The sequence below is a fragment of the Rhinolophus ferrumequinum genome, chromosome 27 (assembly GCF_004115265.2).
Source record: "Rhinolophus ferrumequinum isolate MPI-CBG mRhiFer1 chromosome 27, mRhiFer1_v1.p, whole genome shotgun sequence".
In the NCBI taxonomy this organism is placed as follows: domain Eukaryota; kingdom Metazoa; phylum Chordata; class Mammalia; order Chiroptera; family Rhinolophidae; genus Rhinolophus; species Rhinolophus ferrumequinum.
Genome location: NC_046310.1, coordinates 17,631,018 through 17,654,563, shown reverse-complemented (window position 1 = coordinate 17,654,563; position 23,546 = coordinate 17,631,018). Strand labels below are relative to the sequence as shown.

Sequence of the window (23,546 nt, the reverse complement as noted above, 5' to 3'; positions counted from 1 at the left end):
ACTTACAACAGCTTGGTCTTGATGCTTTTCGGCAGCCTGGGCCTTCTGCAGCTTTTTCTGTTCTGAGTGGTGGCGCCTTAAGTGTTCCTCCAGCGTTGCCCGTTTGCCACAGCGCCTGGGAGCCCCAGCATTTTCTGAATCGCTCTGTGTACCATCATCGTGTTTATTTCCTGGACACAAAAAAGAAACCACATAATAGAGAAGGAAAAAAAATCCCATGTAGAAAATTAGAAACATATACAAAAGTGCTGTTTGTTTTGCCCCCTTCCCGTTTTCAATCCAAAGTCATACGTTCTTTTCAGTAACAGGCTCTGCAAACTTCCCTCAACTGCAATGCTTACATTCAAATTTGATCAACCAACAATGAGGCCCTTTATAAACAAGTGAATAGGATTGTCTTTCTCCAAATTTTAACTTTATAATGATTTACCAATGTCTTAACAGATAAGCAATGCTATTCATACGTCATCTGTGACAGTATATATTTAAACATTATTAAACATTAATCCTGCCTTCAAACCTTACTTGAGCAATCAGAGATTTGTTTCTAGCATTAGAGAGGAAAAGAAAGAGGAGAAAGGGCGATCCCACTGAAATCTTATCATTACTCAGGAAACAAGAATACAAATGCCGTCAATATGTGATCTTAACTTTCGCATGTTGTACACTACTTACGTAAGTATAGTATATATTTACTTTTTCACAAAAAGATGCAAATTTATAGGTTAAACCAGTTATTGTAAAATTTGTTTAAAAAATGTCTTTCTAGCTATGAGAATTTTTAAAAATTTGCATTGGTTCTCTAAACTGTGGTGGCTTTAAAGAGTGAAATACAGCATACTAAAAGGCCTATCATGAAAAAGTATAGTCTATAAAATCTTATATAATTCTAAGCATCTACTGGGCTTAGAATGTCTGACATAGTGTTAAGTATGGCCATATAAAAATCTAGTTGTCTTCTCCATAAAGCATATAGAGTCAAGTTAAAATATATTTGAATTTTGAAACATCAACTTACTAACAAATGCTTTTTGCTACCCTTCATAGTTGTATTAGGGATTAAATGAAAATTTATGAAAATTACTTGATTTTTCACAGATTTAAAATTCTCATTACCTAAATAATACTAGAATAATCAAATAACATATTATTGTAGCACAGAATTATTAGATAGTACAGCGTTATCCTATGCATGTTTTAGACTGAATCATAAAATGAGGGCTTAAACAATGGATTCTTTAGAAGAAAGCTATAAATGAACCTAGTCAACCAGGTACATGCCAATGCTTCCAGGAGGAAATCTGATTTTTAAATTTTCCTGGGCTACAAATTTTAACCTGATTATCTGCTGAAGAAGGTGGCATCGAATAAGATGAACAGAACTGGCAGACTCGGGGGCTGGGAGGGACAATGAACCTACGTCCCTGGAAAAAGTTGAGTTTTCATGATCATGGGCTTGCTTCTAATGGAGGTTACCAGTTGGTGCTAATGATTTCACGTGAGAGCACTGGCTGTAAAAATGTGGTACAATAAAGGAGTGAGAAGACTCTGAAAAGAGAAAGGCAAGCGCACAGAAAAGGGTGACGCTTTGGAAAATAGGCAAGGGAAGCAAAGGGAGTTAACAAGTCCCAATGAGGGATTTGGGGAGCACTCCCCGCACAGTGATAGTAATATTAGAAACCTCAGGTACGATAACAACTCTGAAACTCTTTCTTCAAATTAGTAACCATTCAAAATGCAGTCTAAAAAGAAAAAACAACAACAAACGTGTTTAATTGATGGACTCCCTGCATTAGGTCATCAAACTACCCTTCCTCTCCAGTTTACTGACCCGAGAGAGGAATTAGCAGTTGGAATGCAAAACCAAAATGCAAAACCACTAGTTCAAATCAATATAAACTCATGAAAAACACGACATTTTACAACCTGTTTCACTGTAGCATTGGATATATTGAAAAGAAACCCAGTTTGTAAGTGCGGAATATAACTAAACTCCAATATTTCCTGCATAGTAAGACCAAATAACCCGTATCACACACATACAACATGAGAACACTATTTTTACAGAATTTAGTTCTTGTACCAATATATAAAATTTGGCACATAAGTAGTGTAGGCATTTCAGTATCTTTTCTTTAAGTTAAAGCTTTAAAATTCTGTTTTAATTAATAGATTAGCCACTTTCATTTCTGGAAAATTATTATTCCTTCTTGTATTTCTCTGTATCACACAAGGTGTGACATCTGACCAGAACTGAAATTTCTGTTTCCACTCAACCAAACAATCCCTAGGAAGCTGTCCTCACCAAGTCTCTTCCTGTGGGTTTTGTCTCTCATTCCCCATGCCCACATAAGCTGACGCTCTTTCAGTGCTTTTATGGTGGGTTAGCGGCACCAGGCCAGGAGCTGTGGCCAAAAGCAGCTGCAGCTCCTAAAGGGTGAGAGTGCATGGGCTTTGTGAACACCATTTTCGTCACTGTCCCAAAGCGCATGCACTTTACTCTTGTAGGAGCAGAGTGTTTTTGTGTTTGTTTTCTTTTGCCTACTTTCAAGTTTCTGACTGCTTTCAACAGTTGCTGAGAGGCTAGTTACTGTAAAATTGTTACCACTTACTATAATTACATGTATTTAGTCTAGGTATATGCTTCTGATACTCTAAGCGTGGAAAATCTTTATCTAATAATAGCAGCTCTGACTTTGGAGAAAAATCAAATGTCATTCGTAAATATATCTGGAGAAATAAAATGGATCTATCTTGGACCAAACTAAGCTATAGTCACAAAGACATTATCTTGGATAGCTTGTAAGATGGTCTGAGAGCAAATCCAAAAGAAGGGTTCTAAGCAATGGCAACAAACTAGAATATATGTCTACCTATAAATCACCTTTGAGGATGAGAGTACTTTGATTGTATAATTTCTGATAAGGTTTTCAAATATCTAATCATTAATGTATAGATACAATGTGAAAGTGGGCATTAATGCTTCTACTTGGATATAGACTTGTTCAAGAACAGAGAATGTCTTAAAATGATGGCTTAAAAATAACAGTGAATGTGGAAAATAGTGATACTGACTAAAAAAGTTACAATAAAAGGGTTTGACGCAGGTATTTTTAAAAATGGTAGCTTTTAAAAGAATCTTTTAACTTACTTTTTATACATGTCTTAAGAGTGGTTTTAAAAGGATAATGTTATTTCTAAATTTTTAAGTTTTAAGCTATCTTTTATATTATACTAGGATACCACTATTATTTATCTAATTCATAAAAATGGTCAGTTTACAAATGGATAGCTTTTATTTGTAAGCTTGAACCTATACATACATATATAGGTCTCAACTATGTATTTGCCATTATATAGAAGTAAAAAATAACCATCACATGTCAAAGTACACATGCCAGGTAATTGCTTATGATTTTATTTAAACATAGTAATAGGCTCTAAGAAAGGATCGGATAATCTCACCATCTCATTACCCTGAAATACCTTAGAAGCAAATCAGAAATAGGTATTTCTTTATTACTTGATCAGATTCCCAGAGCATAAAGTAAGAGTTACGTCAGGGCCTTTCTTGTCATTGATAGTGAAATTATTCATTGTTTATTCAAATTACTGAGTACCAGTCACATACTGAAGTCCCAGGTGAAGTGTTAGGGATACAAGGTAACTAATATATAGTCTCTGATCTCAATAAGCATTTTTTTAAAGCTCATTAACTCCTTGTATAGTTAACAGAATGGTCAGATTAACATGTAATCATTCCACTTGTAGATAGCTTATTAAATAGAGTAACACAAAACTGTATTCAGTAATTCTAAAGTAACCTAAATTGGCAAAACCAATGGAAAAAATTGATTAGCTAATACCTCAAGATGCAGGTTTAAAGATTTTGCTAATTTTGGCCAAGTATTAAATTAATAAAGCATATATAAAAACTATTTCACAAAGAAATAATTCAATTGTGATTTTTATAAAAATCTTACTATTGAAAAAAAATTTAATTCAATTGATTCCCAGTAATTCTAAAATAAAATCCTTGTTTCATGGGTAACCTCTGAGAACAGTTTGAAACACTCTATTAACAATGTGACTATGTTACCAAAGTAGTAAAAATTTTTGTTTATTATCAAATGGCTGAAAATTTCTTTCAAAATCTAGATAGTGACATTTTACTTGAAGTATCATAATAGAGAACAGAATTGAATATATGTTTTACTTAAATCAAGAAAACGATGAGAACTGTGTTCTAGGGAATTCCGCTGGTGAACTAAGTCTATTTTCACAGGAAAAGGAGACATATTTAATGGCATAAATCTAAATTTATAAAACCAAAGGCAGACTATTTTGAATAAGTTGGACATGGGCAGTATGGTTTGCTTTTGAGCTTTAAAATCAAATATAAACCTTGGAAAAGCAGACGTTTTCTACCACATAATTATTTAACAGTAGTCTGGTAACTGTGAAGACTGAATTTTCTTTATCATAAAATAGGAAGTTCTGAAATGATCAATTCACTTTACCTTTCAACCTTTTCAAGTAAACTGGAACATCACTTTTAATACTTTTGGAATCCTCTTCTGTTCTTTCCCAGACCATCTGAGGAGGGTTGTTCTGTGCTAGCCAGTCAGCTACTTTGTTTTCTGGTGCCATCATTCCAGTTTGAATCCCCGGCAGGTCTTGAGTTCCGGGAGAAGACTTCTTTGACTTGTGGCGCTGCTCAGAAGTAAATTTTGTCACATGGTCTCTAATAGTTACCTTCCCTGGGGTACTGTCATCAAATTCAATGGTAAAAGAAGCATGCCCTGCACCTGTTGTATGGGAACTCGGTGTGTCTTTTGTTGGGATTTCATGAATAGTGCTTTCTGCTATTTGTGATGGTTGCTGAAATTCTTTTGTAGGGATTTCAAAATAACTTGGTTCCCTACAGAAAGGAAAAAGTACTTCTTCATTTGCAGCTGCAGACTGTTCCTCAACTTGCTTGGCATCTAAGCTGCACCCTAATGAGAAAAATAAGAGAAAATTCAAAATATTTGGGAGCTTCCAGCATTTGAGGGAGTATAGTAACGGCCATTTGTACTACTTCAAGAGAATCAGAAGGCAGATCACAGTCTGGATGAAAAACAACGGCAAATGTCAAAGAGAAGACATAATTTTGATTATAAACATGGCGTTCGGTTACCAGTAGGAGATGCAAGATAAGCAGCAACAATGGGAAAGGATGCAAAGCAGATAAAAGATGGACCTTGAATGGCTAGGTCCATTATTTTTCCCAGCTTGGCTCTAGAAATCATCAACGTGCAAAAGAATTGAAATCACATGGAGATGGAGATGCATATTCAATGTATATATAGATATCATGAATGACAGAAAAAAATATGGATTTCCTTATTAAGTAAGGAGGATGAAATATCTGAAACATCTGAACACAAGTAGAGTTCCAAAGGAGAATAGGTGCTCCAGTGAGGAAATAAACATGAAGTCAGTATGTAAGCAATGTTCTAGAAGTAATGATTCCACTTACCACTCTTCACCAACGCCTTCAGAACCATTACTTTTAGAATGACCAAAAAAATATTACTGAAGTATGATCCTTGCAAGAAGATAGATGCATTTTACACAGAATAAAAGAATGTTCAAGACAAAACATGTGGTTTGCTTGAAGCATTGCCATATAAGGAGCAGTGTGAAAGAAATAAGGTAAAAATAGAAAATTTAGTTGCCAGCCATTAATTCCAGAAGATAAGTCATGTACATTTCTATACAGCAAAATATGCACAAGTGTTAAAAACCCTTGGAGGACAGCAGAATTATAAATCTCAGATCAACAATAAAAGTTGGTAGAAGAAGCAAGCACTTCTGAAACACTATCATTACTCTTCTGCTGCCCCAGAAACAAATATAAAGGTCTAAAAAGAAACAATTTATACATAAAATATGTAAAAGTATAGAAATAAAAATAATTGAAATGTTTTCCTTTAAATGTTATTAGAAGTGCAAATGCAAAAATGTGTATATATAAAACAGCCCTGTTTTTCAGGAAGCAAAAGAACCATGTCATTATCAAGATGGTAAAGAGTGAGTTCAAATAAAAAATATTTCCCTAAAGCTCAAAAAAGCATTCCTTTTAAAAATATATTCATAGCAAAACCATTTCCCGATCATTTATTAGGGAGAAAGGACAATAGAGGGATACAAGGTTGTTTCTAATCATTTTCCAATTAAGCGAAGTACTAGTCTTCTGAAACATCTTTTGAATATTAAATTTTGACGGAATTCTTCGGGCGCTGTACCTGACTTTTGGGCAGTACTCTGAATATGAAACAATCATAAAAGTGTTTGCTTTTAGGTTATGTAAGATTGGGACAGCAATGTTTCTGTACTCAAATGTGTGGGATAGGGTACAGAAGACATCAAACTCGAATTCAAACAAAAAAAGCAAAAACAAATCTATATACAAGGTAAACAATAATATCTAACAAACAATTTTTGATGTAAAAATGATCCTTTTCAAAATCTACTTAGCTTTTCTCGCTACTGAAAATGAAAAAAAAAGTGTATCAACAAAAACTCTACATTATCAAAGCAAAAATTTTACATGCTATTTGAAACAAGACGTTATATGACTCTTAATAATGTAAAGTCATGCTTTAAAAATTTCTTTATTAAAGAGTTAATTTATCTTTTTCTTAAAAGGCAGCTATGCTCACACTAAAGAACCAATGCTGCACGAATTATTTTTTTCTTAATAATAAAATGTCCTATTAGACTTCGAGTGTTTACTCTGAAGGCCTGTCACTCAAAACTTCCGTAAGAGTAAAATGCATTAACCACTCCCCATATATTAATAAACTCATTCATAAATGTTATTTTTATACATTGATTTATGTACAATGTACTGTACTTGATCAATTCCATATAGTACAACTAGTTTATAAACCTATCCAACCAACATATATACACATATATTCATTCATTCATTAAGTTTGCTTTGCTCATCCTTCAGATAACAGAGTAATGCTAGGAACAAGGGATGGCAGTTTTTTACTAGCACCACCTGGATACCCATATAAAATGATGTGGCTGAACTATGAAGCAAAAACCACAAAAAGCTGGTTCAGGGTTATATGATTTATCATCCACTTGTCACTCAGCATTCGAAGAAATCTTTTCCTCCATTATGAATGAAAAGTTCCTAGTTAATATTAACATACTTTCAACATGTTTTCACATTATAACACATTAAAACTGAAGAGATCAAGAACTGCACACCATTGTGTTTAAGGGTATCATTCCCTTAGTCCTACTGCAAAATCATCTTTACTCCAAGGACTAGAAACCTGAGACCTATGCAAGTCAACACTTATTTTATCCAGAAATTGGTTATCTAACAATGTCAAGTAGCATAATAGAGTGGAAACGCATCATGTTATGGCCAGATGGTTATAACCAGGCAACCTGATTTAGTGGAAAGAAGGGATAGGATTTGAAATCAGATAAATCCTATCTCTAATAGTCTTTCAATCACATCTTCCTCATAGTAAAATGGAGAAATAGTTATATCTATCCATAAGATTGTTGTGAACATTTAGTAAGAAACAAACACAAAAAGGCAGCCAAAATGAGGAGAGAAATAAACATGTTCCTATGAAAGCCAGAACAAAGCTCCAAAAAGAGAACTAAACAAAATGGGGACAATCTACCAGATGCAGAGTTCAAAACACTAGTTATAACGATGCTCAATCATCTCCATGAGAACTTCAACAAAGAGATAGGTAACATAAAAATGGAGGTAGAAAACATAAAAAAGAAACAGTCAGAAATAAAGAATACAATATCTGAAATGAAAAATACAATAAATGTAATCAACAGCAGATTAGATGAAGCAAAGGATCAAATCAGCAATTTGGAACACAAGGTAGCAGAAAACATCCAATCAGAACAATAAGAAGAAAAAAGATTCCAAAAAAATGAGAATACTTTAAGGGGCCGCTGGGACATGAAGCACACCAACATTTGCATTACAGGGGTATCAGACGGAGAAGAGTGAGTAAAGGAATTGACATGCTATTTGAAGAAATAATGATGAAAAACTTCCCTAACCTGGCAAAGGAAACAGTCATACAAACCCAGGAAGTGCAGAATCCCAAACAAGATGAACCCTAGAGGCCCACAATAAGACACATCATAATTTAAATGGCAAAGAATAAAGACAAAGAGAGAATCTTAAAAGTAAAAACAAAATAAACCAGCAAGTAAAAAGCAGTTCATTACCTACAAGAGAGCTCCCATAAGACTGTCAGCTAATTTCTCAACAGAAACTTTGCAGGCAAGAAAGGATTAGCAGGAAATATTCAAAGTGATGAAAAGCAATGACCTACAACCAAGATTCCTCTACCCAGCAAGGCTGTCATTTAGAATTGAGAGACACGTAAAGAGCTTCCCAGACAAGAAAAAGCTAAAGGAGTTCATTACCACCAAAACAGTACTACAAGAAATGTTAAAGGGACTTCTTTAAAGAAGCAAAAAAGATAAAAAATATGAATAATAAAATGGCAATAATTACATCTCTACCAACAATTACTTTCATTGTAAATGGATTAAATGCTCCAAAAAGACACAGGAGGGCTGAATGGAAAAGAAAACAAGAACCTTACATATGCTGCCTACAAGAGACTCACCTCAGATCGAAAGACACAAACAAAGTAAGGGGATGGAAGAACTATTTCATGAAAATGGAAACAAATAAACAAAAAGCAGCAATATTTATACCACACAAAATAGACTTTAAAACAATGGCAATACAAGCGAAGGACTCAGGAATCCCACTTCTGGGTATTTATCCGAGGAAACCCAAAACATTTTTTTGAAGGGACACGTGCACCCATATGTTCATGGCAGCATTGTTTACAATGGCCAAGATAATGGAGATCACCTGGTGTCCATTAATGGATCAATGGATAAAAAAAGAGATGGTACTTATATACAATGCAGTATTACTCAGCCATAAAATATAAAAAGTAATGAAATCTTGCCATCTGCAACAACATGGATGGATCTAGAGGTTATGGTGCTGAGTGGAGTAAGTCAGACAGAGAAAGACAAATACTGTATGATTTTGCTTATATGTGGAATCTAAAGAACAAAATAAACAAAACAAACAAACTCATAAATACAGAGAACATTTTGACGGTTGCCAGATGGGTACGGTGGCTGGGGGTGAATGAACAGTAGAGGGATTCAGAATTACAAATTGGTAGTTGCAAAACAGTAATGGGGATATAAAGTACAACATAAGGAATACAGCCAATAATACAATAATAACTTTGTATGATGTCAGATAGGTACTAGATTTATTGGGGTGATCAGTTAGTTCATATGTTATATGAATGTCTAATCACTATGTTGTACACCTGAAACTAATATAATATTGTATGTCAACTGTAATTGATAAAAAAAATTTAAGAAACAACCAAAAAATAAAACTACAAACAATAAATCTGAAACAATAGTATACTACTAATATAAGAAAGCAAACGAGACTCTTGTAAGTCTCTTCATCAGCTGGATCTGACAATATGCTTTAAGTGATTTAACGCAAGATGTAAATCACTTAACTCCTTCTTACTCAAAAACAATCCCAAGATTATGAGATAAGTTTTGTCATCTCCCAGGCATGACACTCAGCAAGACAGGCCATATAAGCTGGTAATCATTTAAGAATTTAGTTTCATTCACATAGATAAGATTACTGCTGAATGCTTCACAGTTTGAGATTTATTTTATTATGCTGAGTTATGAGGGATCAATTTTTCATGCCAATTTGTTCTTAGAGTGTTTCTTTAAACCTTTGTACTCTACAAAGTATATCTTTTTGTAGTGATTGTGTGTGTGTAATGGTTGCTGAAATGTGAACTGATTATGGTTAAGAGCCAAGCTGCCTGAATTCAAATCCTAGCTACACCATTTGCTAGCTGGGTGACCACGGTAAGTAAATTCACATCACTGCACCTCAGTTTCCTTATCTATAAAATGAGGAAAATAACAACCACCTCTGAGAATTAAGTGATTAAACATATGCAGGATACTTAGAAAGTGTCTGGATAAAGTAAGCACCACTGAAGTATTAGCTATTATGAATCTATCACGGTTCTGTCTCCAGTACAGAAATTACACATATACTTCATTGTATTCTAGGAGTTATGTACTTTAGATTTCAAAAGTTGTTTTGTGTGTGAGCAGAGAGGAATTGATTTTTAGTGACCAGATAAAATCACTATCACAATTATTTTCAGAATTTGGCAATACTGCTGCTACATTCTGCTGTGTTTTCTCTTAACCACCTAATAATTAGTACATTCTCTCTCTCTCTCTCTCTCTCTCTCTCTCTCTCTCTCTCTGTCTCTCTCTCTCTCTGTCTCTCTTCTAGGTAGCTCTATTGCACAGTAATAATATTTGATCGTTGAAATAAGGAATTAGGTTTAGATGAGAAGACATATACACCAAATACTGAACCAAGAGTGTTACGTATTAGAATACATATACGCAGATACATCATTTAGAATTTTTTATCATCTGATGTATGTGTAAATTTGTCTGTGGGAGAAAAGCAGACAGGAATTAGTATAATTTATGTGGGAATGCATTGGGAGAGAGCACCAAAAACAACTGGCAGTATAACAAGGTTCTCTAAGGAAAGTGGGACAAAATTAGAGAGAACTTTGACACAAAATCTATTTGCCAGGAAAAAGACAGCTATTGTAGTTTCATGAAAGAAAGAAAATAAACAGCTTACATTTATTGTGCAAAATGAACTGCAGGAGGGTTGAAACTGGAGGTAGGAAGGTCAATTATGACTCAATGGAAAAAAAAAGGCAACAGAAGTAGTAACATATTAGACAGATGAGGGGAAGGTGGGATACAAAGACTTCAAATAAAGTAGACATCCTTGATTGCCTTCCAATCTCCATTGCTTGTTCCTCTCTCCTAAAGGAACTCCAACATTCCCAGGTACCCACTGTTTCCTGACACAGCTCATGAGCCTTTGGGGAAAATTAACCCCACACTCAGCTTCAGGGTGAGCAAGGCTGGTTTAAGGATAATCTCATAACCCTTGCTAAAGGATTGGTTCAGTAATAAGCAGGTGACCTACTCCTGAATCTGTGAGAGGCCAATGAGATAAGAGATGTGTTGAAACTTTGTGGAAAGTTCTTCTTCCAATTGTGAGGGGACTTCTAGAAGCCGCCTTTGTTATTTTCTGCCTGCTGTGATCAAAGTAGTATATATCCCAAAGTAGTATATCCTGGACTGCTGCTGGCAGGCAGTGTATGAGTCTGAGGGGAAACTCCCCAGTATACAGCCACTGTGGATAGAAGGGCTGAGAGACAGAGACTAGCTAGCTGGTGCCACTGCTGAAAACTGCATTAACCTGTCCTGAAGAGGCTCAGTGATTTAAGCCAGGAAATGTCCCTCCTGTTTTGTCTCAGGAAGCATTTCTCTGATTTGCATCTGAGGATATGCTCACTAAGTTTCTGAGCTCGGACATGAAGAAAACAGTGCTCAGCTTAAAAACAAGGAAGCTGTGATGGGAATTTATTTGCAAAGTTGACAACTTCCGTTTGGGGCACTGAAAAATAAAGCTGATAAAGCCAACTTTCTGAGAAATGTATCCTGGTAAAATTAAAGCACATTTAAAGAACCAGTGTTCTTAATTCTCCAGCTAAGAAAAATGTTGTATTTATCTTGTAGATCTAGGATCAAAGGTAGAAAATTGAGAAGTCTGACTCAGAGTCAGACTTGGTTTTCCATCCAGCTCCCTGGTGCCTGTATTTAATTCCTTCAGTTCTGGATCCTTATCTGCTGTTATCACAGAAACTGGCTGCTCCATCTTCGGCATTGATGTCTTTGCCAAGTCCTTATGTAATAGACGAGTTTATACCTCCACTTATTTCCTAGAAACCCTGATTTTCTGAATTCTAGACACTTAGCTCACTAATATACCCTCCCAGAAACAGAAGAATATGTTCCTCGACTATTAATCTAAGAACGTGACCTGGAACTATTTCTTCTTTCTGGCGGCTGAACTCAGCTAATCTTATTGCTACCATATCCCCACCAACTGGATACACTGAGGTTTTAAAGAAGTTTTAATTTCGTATCATGTTTCTAAACATAATATAAATCATTCATTTAAAAATATGACTATATGTTTGTCAATCCAATGAAAACACACAAAATTAGTTTGTACCTACTATTTTTAATCCTAGAATGTGACCCGGAACTATTTCTTCTTTCTGGCTGCTGAACTTGGTCGGCTAACCTGATTGCTACCATATCCCCATAAATTGGACGCACTGAAGTTTTAAAGAACTTTTAATTTCATATCATGTTTCTAAACATAATATAAATCGTTCATTTAAAAATATGACGATATACTTGTCAATCTAATGAAAACACACAAAATTAGTCTGCACCTACTATTTTGGTCTAATTGAAACATTTTAATAATTATTTTAAAATGTCCTATTATTAATATTTTCCCAAGTTTTAACAATCTTATAAATCAGCTGGAAAAAACATTTTAAACAAAAGTGATTTTCAAAGATATTGGAATAAATAATTTATGTGAGAATCATTCAGAATAAATAAATTCAAATTAAAACGGCAATATCATTAAAATATTAATCAAATATTTTATATCAAATTAAAGAGTAATAGATCTCTTTTCAGAGTACACAGATTTTTTTTTTAACTTAGATAATAAATTCTTCCCCAAATATGCCCAAATCCACAGTCTAAGATTTTTTTACCTGATGTTCCAGTTTCGTGACTTTTTTCTTCTGATTTGCCATTTGACTTGAAAGCTCTTTGTTCATCCAGTTCACCATCCCCCCACCACGACGGCTGTCCATACAATGGCGTACCACGGGGCATAGCAGAAGTATCTGGAAAGAGGTGGGAAAAATCTGTCTAAAGCATATGAAACAGAAAAAAGAATATGCTTTTGCAGAATGCTAAAATTACCTGGTTGATTTATTTAATGAAAAACAAAGTATAGTCTAGATAGCTGAACAGTACTGTAAGTTGAACAACTTACTATTTGTGTAAGACCTTATTCAATGTTGGACATGATTGAATAAATGAAACTTTGCACTGGCTAGTACCATGTTTCCCTGAAAATAAGACCTAGCCGGACAATCAGCTCTAATGTGTCTTTTGGAGCAAAAATTAATATAAGACCCGTTATTATATTATATTATAGCTGGTAACATATTATATTATATTATATTATATTATATTATATTATATTATATTATATTATATGTGGTCTTATATTATAGTAAAATAAGACTGGGTCTTACATTAATTTTTGCTCCAAAAGATGCATTAGAGCTGATTGTCCGGCTAGGTCTTATTTTGGGGGAAACATGGTATGCAAACTGCGATAGCCCGATAGCTTTTTATTAAAGTATAATCAGTCTTTGGTTTATAGAAATGACTCATTAAGTATAAATATAAAAAGTAAAACTCAAGTGAATTTTGGTATAAGTAATCCTTAAAAAGCGTTTTTTGGTTTTTTTTTTTTAAGCTGTAGGGCACTGTACAGTAACTAAATTTAAACTAACTTAACAGGATTAACAGATTTGCATCTGAACAAATTTGGTAATGTTTATCAAATTTAAAAAATTGCTTTCGCATGAAAGGGATTTTTATATAAAGCATTTCTTACAGTTCCTGGAACATGATAAATGATAATTATGATAATGTAGCATCATTGGATATTTCTTGTTAATTCATTTCAGTATTTATAATTCAGAAGAAAAAGCAAACAAACATGAAATAATAAAAATACTGTAAGGTAACTTACATTTACTACGTTCAAATATTTAAAGATATTAAACGCACCTACATACCAATGTCACACAATGTGTTTTGTAACGCTTTCTAGTGAAAGCACTGGCTGCTTTAAAACCCACTGTGAAATGTCATCATTATTATTTTTTTTTTATGGACCTGGCTGAGTTTTTTAGAACAAAGCATGACATTTCTACATAATCAAGTATAAACATGGTATTTTCAAAGAGGGTAACTTACCCATGGCTTTTTCCTCAGATTTTAGTGCTTCTGTAGCTTTGTGCTGTACTTCTGTTGCCGTATCTGCAACCTTGGAATCTATGCTTTTGGCACATGCAGATTTTGGTAATTCTGGTTCTGAAGACTTCTGGGACAACTGAAGCTGAATGGTAAACTTCTCATGCTATAAAACATTTACAATCCAAGTGAAACATCCATGAGTGAAATAAACCCTAGTAAACGGTAGGTTTACAAAAGAAATAAGGAAAACACTTTTTACCTTTAGAGCTTCTTCAGGGACCCTCATTTCTCCTCGTACTACAGTGAAAAGATTTGTATGTAAACGGGGCTAAGGAAGAATACACTTTCAAAATTCTGATAATCAAGCTTAAAATAATCAAAGACAAATTTAAACACTGTCATATTTTTAAACAGGTACTTACAGCAAAGATCTATTTCCCTAAGAGTTAAATGTTAAATAGTATGCTCAAAAATATAAAATTTTCATTGTTTTTTTCCAGCTTAGCTCCGGGTAACCTCTTGGTTATGAATATTGTCATGGGCTGTGTTCATTTTTAAATACTAAAGAAAATATAACTGGATAATTAATCACAGCACAAAAAGACATTTTCAGTTCTCAGTAACAATATGATTGCAAAGAAAAGAAAAACACCTGGATCAAATTATATTGATAGCTAACCACAAAATGTAAAAGGAAGTATCTCATCAGTGATTCCCCAACTGTTAATTCTGAAGTAATTCAATGACTCAAGACTCCACAGGCATCGATAAAAATAAAGTTCATTTCGAAAATGCAAAAGAAATGCTATAATTACGGTCCTTACAGCAACCACAACCACCCCTCTTCCTAAGGAATTGCAATCAGGGTCAGATTACATTGTCAAACAACTGATTCTATACGGATTAGAACCAAGTACTAGATATAATGAATGCTTTCATTATTATGCCCAAAAGAACAATGCCTCTGTATATTAAAAACATCTTTCACTAAACAGTCGAGGTCACATTTCCCATCATTACTTAACCCTGTAATGAAAGGACTTTTATAACCATGTATTGAATTCCATTCTTTACCAATTCAGAGCACTCGTGACTTCAAGGTTAGAAAGCTATAATTACCACGACTACTTGGGGGAAAATAGGAGCAGTACACTTGTTAACAAGTATTTAACCTATATTTCTACTCATTAAAATAATAAAAATTCAGATTTTTAAAGAACTTTAAAGAGCTTTGGGGACTGTCCTTTTCAATTCCATTACCCTGGCCTCCTATTCCATAGTTGAGGAACATTTGGACTGGAGGGACAAAACCCAAAGATGACAACTGACTGTAGTCCGTGGCTTCCGTCACTTCGTATGGCTTCCTACCATATGAAATATTAAAACTTTCCTTTTTTTAATGTACATATGCTGGTAAATATTTGCTGGTATATATAGAAGTGTATACTTCACAACTAAATGTATTCACTGAAAAATAAAAGTCTAGTAATTTTGTCTATCCCCAAGAAACCCAAGAAACTCGTTAACAGCTGGAGAAGGTTCATAGCATTCTGACATTTTCAATGGGAAACACAGCATCTTTAAAAAAATGAAAGCCATTTCTATTTTTTTCAGTGGGAAACACACATTTTAGCCTGCTGTGAGGATTATCTGGTGATGATTTCCAGGGGAAACTTGAGACTGGCCATACATCTTAGGTTTCAACACTTTACCTATAAAAACGGTTTCTGGGTGCGCGACTGAAGAATCAAGAATCCTCTTGTTTAGGTCATGAATTTACCTGAGCACTCGGGTATGACTATGATTGTCCTAGTTCCAGCTTTTACCCCCAGCTTACCTACCATCTTCCTGGTGGTTCAAACCTAAGTGACTGTTTTTAACTTGCTAATTAAGTAAAATGTCAAACTAAGGCACAATTACGCATGATGTCAGTAAGATACAAAACACACAATACAGTGTTGTTAACTATAGTCATATGTCAATTATAGACGATATTATGTTAAGTGAAATAAGTCAGAGTGAGAAAGATAGATACCATATGATCCCACTCATATGTGGAATCTAAAGAATAGAATAAATGAACAAACAAAACGGAAATAGACTCGTAGATCCTGAGAACAAACTGATAGTTGCTAGAAGGGAGGGATGGGTTAGAAAGGTGAAGACATTAGGAAGTACAAATTGGTAATTACACAATAGTCACAGGGATGTGTAATACAGTATGGGAAATACAGTCCATAATATTGTAAAAACTATGTACAGTTTCGGATGGGTACCAAACTTACAGGGTGATCACTTCATAAATTATATACATGCCTACCCACTACACTTGCTGTACAACTGAAACTAATATAATATTGAATGTCAATTATAATTAATGTCAACTATAATTAAAAAATATAGTCATGGCATGTACAAGATAGCGAATATAGTCAATGGTATTTTATAATAATAGCTAGACTTGTTGGGGTTGTCACTTTGTGAGGGGTATAAAGGTCTAATCACTATGCTGTTTTGTATACCTGAAACTAGTAACAAAAATTCCAAAAAAATAAATTACAAAAAGTTTAAATTCTTGTTTATTAAAAATCATAATATTTATAGGTTATGTCCCCATTTCTTTACGTAAGACTATGATTGTTATTCTAAGTCATCCTGATGCTCAATTTATTCAGGAAATGTTTATCTAAACGTGGGATCATGGAAACATCTGCAAACTAGAAATGTGTTCTAAGATACCATCTTTTATCTTAATGACAATTAAGGTTAAAAAGAGAACAAAATTTTAAACAGTTTTAGTTACTCCTAGGGTTCTGGCTTTAAAATATGTTTTCAGATATCATTGTGAGCACATCTTTCAAAAATTATTTGTAAAATTAATTAATTTGTTTCACTGAAGAAATACCAATCACAGAATAGGGGAAATTTTAAAAATTTCTCAAATATTACATAACGAGCTTTTGTTACTTGGGACAAGATTTCCAGTGTTATAAGGTTTCAGAAAGTGCTGTATCCTCAAACAATTTAGATGGGTATTAATATAACATTCTCTAAAATACTAGAATATATCACTAAAAAGTGTAATTCTCATAATGTTGAAGACACTGATGTCAGATAAATGAGAATATTTGAATGCAATTATTTTATAAAATGAAAAAACGGGAAGCGTTTTTTCTAAATATATATATTTTATGTGTGATTTAAAAATAGATACACAAGAAGGTCATCTTTAATAATTCTCCCTAAAGTTAGCCCAGAACTTTTCTTTTTGAATCTCCTTAGGAGTATGGGAAACTTCGTTTATTTGACTCATTTGATAATGAAATATACAATTATGCTACACAGGTTCCATGCTGTACTAAGAAGGCAGATCCTAGGAGGTGCCAAAGGTTTTTAAAAAGTTATGGTAGAAAACCTTTCACAAAGTTTTAGTCTATTAATTTTGTCTGTATATTCCAAAAAATATGTTTTATTTTAGCAGATGAATACCTTGTCCAAGTTATAGAAGACCCTATTCTATAGGAACATAGTGTTTCAACAACTGATTGTAACTTTTCTTCTCTGACTTTGTTTTTTAACCTAATGGCTCATCTCAATCTCTTAAATTTAGTTCTTTCAAGCTCTGAGAAATGTCCTCTATTTTTAAGAAAATTGAAAAAGTGTGATTTTTTGTGGATATAAACCACGAATCAGAAAAAATCTTAACTTCTCTGAATGAAGAGCAATTTTTTAATATGTTTATCCCCCTCTTCATCATTTTAGCAGCCACTATCTGGACTGCCATACAAATAATGCAACATACAGTATTCCGAGTATAGATAAATCATGATCTTAGAAGCTATAAAAACGATTTTTACCTTGTTTCTAATATGATTAACCTAATTATTTTGTGGGCCATTATGGCAGGAGCAGACAACCTTGGGAAAAGAGAATTCCATTTTTGTATATGTAATTATATATAATAACATTTTACAATAACTCATATGACTGGGACGGTGAGGAGGGGGAAATCTTGAGAATTAAAGTACTTAAGTGATGTTTAATAAATCATTTTTAACTAAGTACAGAAACCATACCAAACTCTGATTTTCCTTCCTCCCAGCTCACTAATGGTTCTTTCTTAGTCTTTTATACTAGTCCCTCATCTCTCCCTCTTCTTAATGATGGAATGTACCAGTTTTTCACCTTACCAATCTATATTCACTCCCACAATTGGTGATCTCATTTGTTCTCAGGTTTTAAATAAAAATCCCCAAATTTCTGTCCTCCTCTGGATTCAACGTGTATATTTAAAATGTCCAAACTCCACTTATCAGACTTCTGCTTTGGGCCAAGGCATCTTAAAATAACAAAAATATGGACAAAATATATGAAATAATAGTTATCAAGACAAGCAGTATCAGGCAACAAATGTTAAGTCCAGTCACTACCCTAGTTCACTACCTTAAGAGAGCTTCCAGGTCACACTAGAAGAGGTAAGCCAGGCAGAGCCTGGAAGATTGCCTGGAGGAAACTGGGTTGAGAGTCTGGAAGAAGGCGACTAGAGTTCATGGGACTGCGTGCTGAAGAAAAGAAAGCTGCCAGAGAGGGAATTCCAGACGTTTTAAGAGGGTCTTGCTCAAATATGCAACTGAGTACTGATCAGCACATGCATATGAGAAAACTACTACCGACGGCAGTGGCAAGAACCATCTGAAAGTATGAAAATAGTGCCCAGTGCTCATACAGGGTCTGGAACAGCGTCTGCTCCCAACAGCCAGGCTGGAAAACCTCATAAATCATCGGTTACTGGACAACGTAGAGGTCAGCCTTTTTTTTTTTTTTTTTCTGTAACAGGCCAGACAGTAAATATTAGATGTTTTTTGTAGACCATATGATATCTGTTGCAACTTCTCAACTCTGCTGTGGTAGTACAAAAGCAGCCATAGAAATATGTAAATGAGTGCATGTGACTGTGTTCCAATAAAACTTTATTTACAAATAAAGGCTGAGGGCTAGATTAGCCAATGAGTTTGCTGATCCCTATAGTAGAACACAGAGAAAGGTCTTGCCTGTGTAGTGGGGAATAATTAGACCCAAACTAATCTTAGAAGCCTAGCAAATCTTAAAAGCAAGACCCAAAGTGATAAAACTATTTCCAAGTAACCTGTGTCTCAAAACAAAGCTCAATGATATTTAAATACAAAATATGCATACAATACCTATCAAAATAAAATTCACAATATCTGCCATCCCACCAAAAATTACTATGCTTGTAAAAAATCAATCTATTGAAACTGATGCAGAACTGACACTGATGTCAACAAAGATGCCAAAAGTTAAATTATTATTGCATTCTTATGTTCAGAAAGTTATGTAGAAATTTGGAAGATATCAAAAACAAAATCCAAATTGAACATCTATAGATGAAAACTATACAGATTAGATATCACCAAAAAAAACTGGTAAACTTGAAGACACAGCAATAACAACAATTCAAATTGAAACACTGAGAGAACACAATTAAAAAAAAATTAAACAGAACATAAGTAAGATGGGAGATGACTTCAAATATCCTAATAAACATTTAATTGAAGTCCTTGAAGGGAAAGGGAATAGGACAGAAAAAAATAGTTAACAGAAATAACGGCTGAAAATTTTTCTAAATTTGATTAGAACTATAAACTTATAGATCCACGAAGTCCAACAAATTCCAAGCACAAGACATATGAAGAAAACTATACCAAGGAATCTCATACTCAAATTGCTCAAAACCAGGGATGAAGGGAAACAATGCAAGTGAAAACAGGGGAGTAACATCTTTAAAGTACTGAAAAAAATGAAATGTCACCCAGAATTTTTGTTTAGAATTCTGAAAGTAGTAACTTGCAATAACTAAGATGAAATACGTTTCCAGATAAAAAGCTGAAAGAATTAATCACCAGCACAACTATACTGAAAGAAATGTTCAAGGAAGCCCTCAGGCAGAAGAAAATGATACTAGATGAAAATGTGAGTCTATAACAAGGAATGAAGAACATGAGAAAAGGTAGCTACATTGGTTTAAAATATGCGTACACTGGACATAAAAATAGAAAACATTTTTCTTATCATTTAAATCCCTTTAAAAGATAAGTGATTTTTGCTAACAACAAAGTAGTTATATTCTGGTCTATCCTGCTCTTCACTGGCTTCGGCCACACTGACTTTTCATGTTGTTCCTCAAACAAGCCAAACACGTTCCTGCTTCAAGCCCTTTGCCCTTACCTTAACACTTCATTTTATGGCACATATTTTAAAAAGGATTTAAAATATATAACTCAAAAGTATTAACGTTTAACGGTTTCACTTTTCATATGTTCCTTTGGCTCTACAACTGGAATGGTAAAGTGATGTGCAAAACTATTTTTTCATAAAGTTTAAGTTAAACATAAAATAAAAACTAGTCATGCTCTGAGAACAATTTTAAAGTGTTAATACATTTAAATATCACCTCTACTTAGCTGAGACTACATGTTCTCTGCAGAATGATAAAACTCCATCGAAGTTGCCAATATGTTTAATACATTCCTTAATACTGAAGTCCAGATAAATGTAGTAATGGAAAAAATTAAAACTAAAGGAAAACATGCATCATAATGTAGAATACCTATATTTTAATACCTGCATAATGTAGAATACCTGTATTTAAATAAGTCCATTTTACAAAGTTTTTGCTTAGTATAAATAGAAATGTTTTTATTCTTCTTCAATCAACCACATCCCTTCTCTTCACTAGTGATTCTTTACCCTATCCTAGGTAGTAGAACACACTCACGTTCCTGTTCAGGTCTTAGAATCCTATTTTTAAATACACACTAAGTGCATAAAAATTTTGAATTAAATAGGCAGCAGAGATGGAATAAATAAAATGGAGTAAAAGTGAGGAAGGAAGGAGAGGCAGGGTTAAATTCGTACATTCCTCTGGGGCGGTATCTGTGCCATTATCGTCCAACAACAACAAAAATATCCCTGGGTTGGGCTAATATTAAACACTTCTGTCCTCTCCTCAGTACATTCTTTGATACCCAAATTACATATGCAGTAGCACTGCAGGGAGACCACTACTGAAACTATATATAGAGAGAAGGAGGGAAAAATAGCTGTCCATCAATTTTTCCAGGATTATTTTTAGGAACAGATATAGTAACAAAAAGTATGTATATTATTTTTAAACATGTATTTTAGCATGGGAAGGCACAAAGACTTCTAGCATGCCTATATTGTGAATTTTTATATCTCAAGAAATGTTAATTTATACCAGACTAAAGATTTTCTGAATATTTAATAAATACACAAAATCATATAAGGATATCATATCCAAATCTCAGCTTATCTTCAAGTTTCAAAGTGATATAAGTCTGTTCTGGAATCCTTACATCATTCACAAAAGTCTGTAAGAAAAAAAAAGATGTTAGGTTATATGCAAAGTATTAATTACTACATTTCAGACCAGCAAATACTCAAAACTGACACTGAGAAGTACATATCACATGGTGGGTATACAGTTCGTGTATCATAACACGTGTCACGCATCTTACACGCGGATAAAGGATTTCATACTCAGCCCTGTATTATTATTACTGCTAACACACAGAGAACCAGGTCGCTGTTCTCTAAGTCCGCCATGCTGCCCAGACAAATTTAGGCTCCTAAAAATGATGCCAAGAAAAGCTCCTACTCGGAAGCTGGCAAACTGTAAAGGGTAAAATACTTAATTCTCGATCATCAGGGTGTACTGAACTCAATTTTAGCTTTTTTGGCCAATTCTAATTATTTCTGAGGATTGATATTTCATTACTTTTATTCTTAGAATTTTTCAAAATAACAAAAATAAAATTTACTTTAAAGAAAATGAGTAAAACACATTCTATTTTACAACTGCCATATGAGTCCTTTGGACCCGTTTATGAATGAATCTAAGATACATATGGGATCTTAGTGATCTTATTTTTCTTGTATCTTGAAACATTCTGCTATTTCATCATCCTGTAATTATTTCATCATTACTCATCAATTATTTCTAACTATGCTAAAAATGACCAAAATAAAACAGAATAACAAATTACCTAAAATATCAATATCCAACAGAAATATATTGCAAGCCACCTGTATACTATTAAGTTTTATAGTAGGCACATTAAAAAGCTAAAAAGAAAAGTGGTAAAATTAGTTTAATAATATACCTTTAATTTAATCTACATGTCCAAAGTAGTACTATTTTAACAAATAGTCAATATAAAAATTAACAAGATATTTTAAATTCTTTTTTTTACTTTTTTTTTAGACCATTCACATTTCAAGCGCTCAATAGCCACATTGGGTAGTGGCTACCGTCATAAAAAACAGAGACATAGCAGGATGATGCAATCATGAAATAAAAAGTCATTTATTGCACCAACCTCCAGTTTTCTTACAGCATTACTCAAAATATTGCACCATCTTTCCAAGAAAACATAAAAGACATCTGGAGATACTATCTTTGTCCTTTTCCCCCTGCCAGCTATCAAAGAGCACAACTGAGAATTCAGAATTTTTCATTTAACATCCATAAAAGCAAGGTGAAAACAGACAGGAAGATTTTTCACAATTATAAGATGAATACAAAAAGACAGACAGCAGCAAAATATCAGACCATGAGTTTTCAGATGAAGATAACCCTAAATGGATTTTCTCGAATGTAAGAATTTTCTCTAACAAAAGAGAGAAGAATGTTCCTAATGACAAAAAATACACACATGTACTGTTCTTTCAGTTAGCCATTCAATAAGAAGAATCACGTGCTGTTTTCAACAAAAACCTAAGCCATTATTTTATTTTAAAAGAAATTTTGACAGTATTCTTTCTTTTTATTGATGTTTGTGCTCCAACACTTATTTGATTTAGTTCGTAAGTGGACAAATGCTCAGGGAAGGTATCTATACGAAGGTAACTAGAAGGAAAGAGGTGATGTAAAAATAAAATTAGTGGACTGATTTGTTGTTTATAAACCTAAAAATAAAAAATGTTCCGCAATTTTTGAAGAAGATGGCCATCTCTTAAAAAAATTTTAAGCTGGCAAAGTCTTTAAAATAATGCATTTTGACAATGCAAGAGTAAAAAGAACTAGAAATGATGATAAACTAGATACTAGCTAGAGATGTACTTGAAATCTGAATTTGATATTTATAAAATGGATATAAATGTTCCAGGTGAATGCATGACAACTGATGAGTAGTTAGTTGTGCTCAATGAACATGAAATATTTTGTGTATTTATATACCTTTCAAAACCAGGAAACTATGGAATAAAAATTTGAATTTGACTAATTTTAATTAAAATTTCAAGTTGTTTTTCACTATCCTTTCATGCTTAGTTGTATAAACTATTTGTAAACGGACAAAGGGTTCATTAGAGACAGATGGTAAATGATAATGACTGTTATATATTGGAAGTTA

The 23,546-nt window shown here is 33.6% G+C and overlaps 1 protein-coding gene across 10 annotated transcripts in view; it reads right to left on the bottom strand.

Annotated features, from left to right (window-relative positions):
* Positions 1-23,546, bottom strand: part of CEP170 (centrosomal protein 170) — a 109,768-nt gene that overhangs the window by 49,125 nt on the left and 37,097 nt on the right. For all 10 annotated transcript variants that reach the window (XM_033099391.1, XM_033099392.1, XM_033099390.1 and 7 more), the window contains exons 4-9: positions 21,425-21,503; positions 14,351-14,409; positions 14,092-14,254; positions 12,807-12,941; positions 4,521-4,997; positions 7-170 (exon numbers count right to left, since the gene is read on the bottom strand). In XM_033099391.1, the coding sequence (XP_032955282.1) occupies positions 7-170; positions 4,521-4,997; positions 12,807-12,941; positions 14,092-14,254; positions 14,351-14,409; positions 21,425-21,503 (1,077 nt within the window). The remainder of the gene's footprint in view (positions 1-6; positions 171-4,520; positions 4,998-12,806; positions 12,942-14,091; positions 14,255-14,350; positions 14,410-21,424; positions 21,504-23,546) is intronic.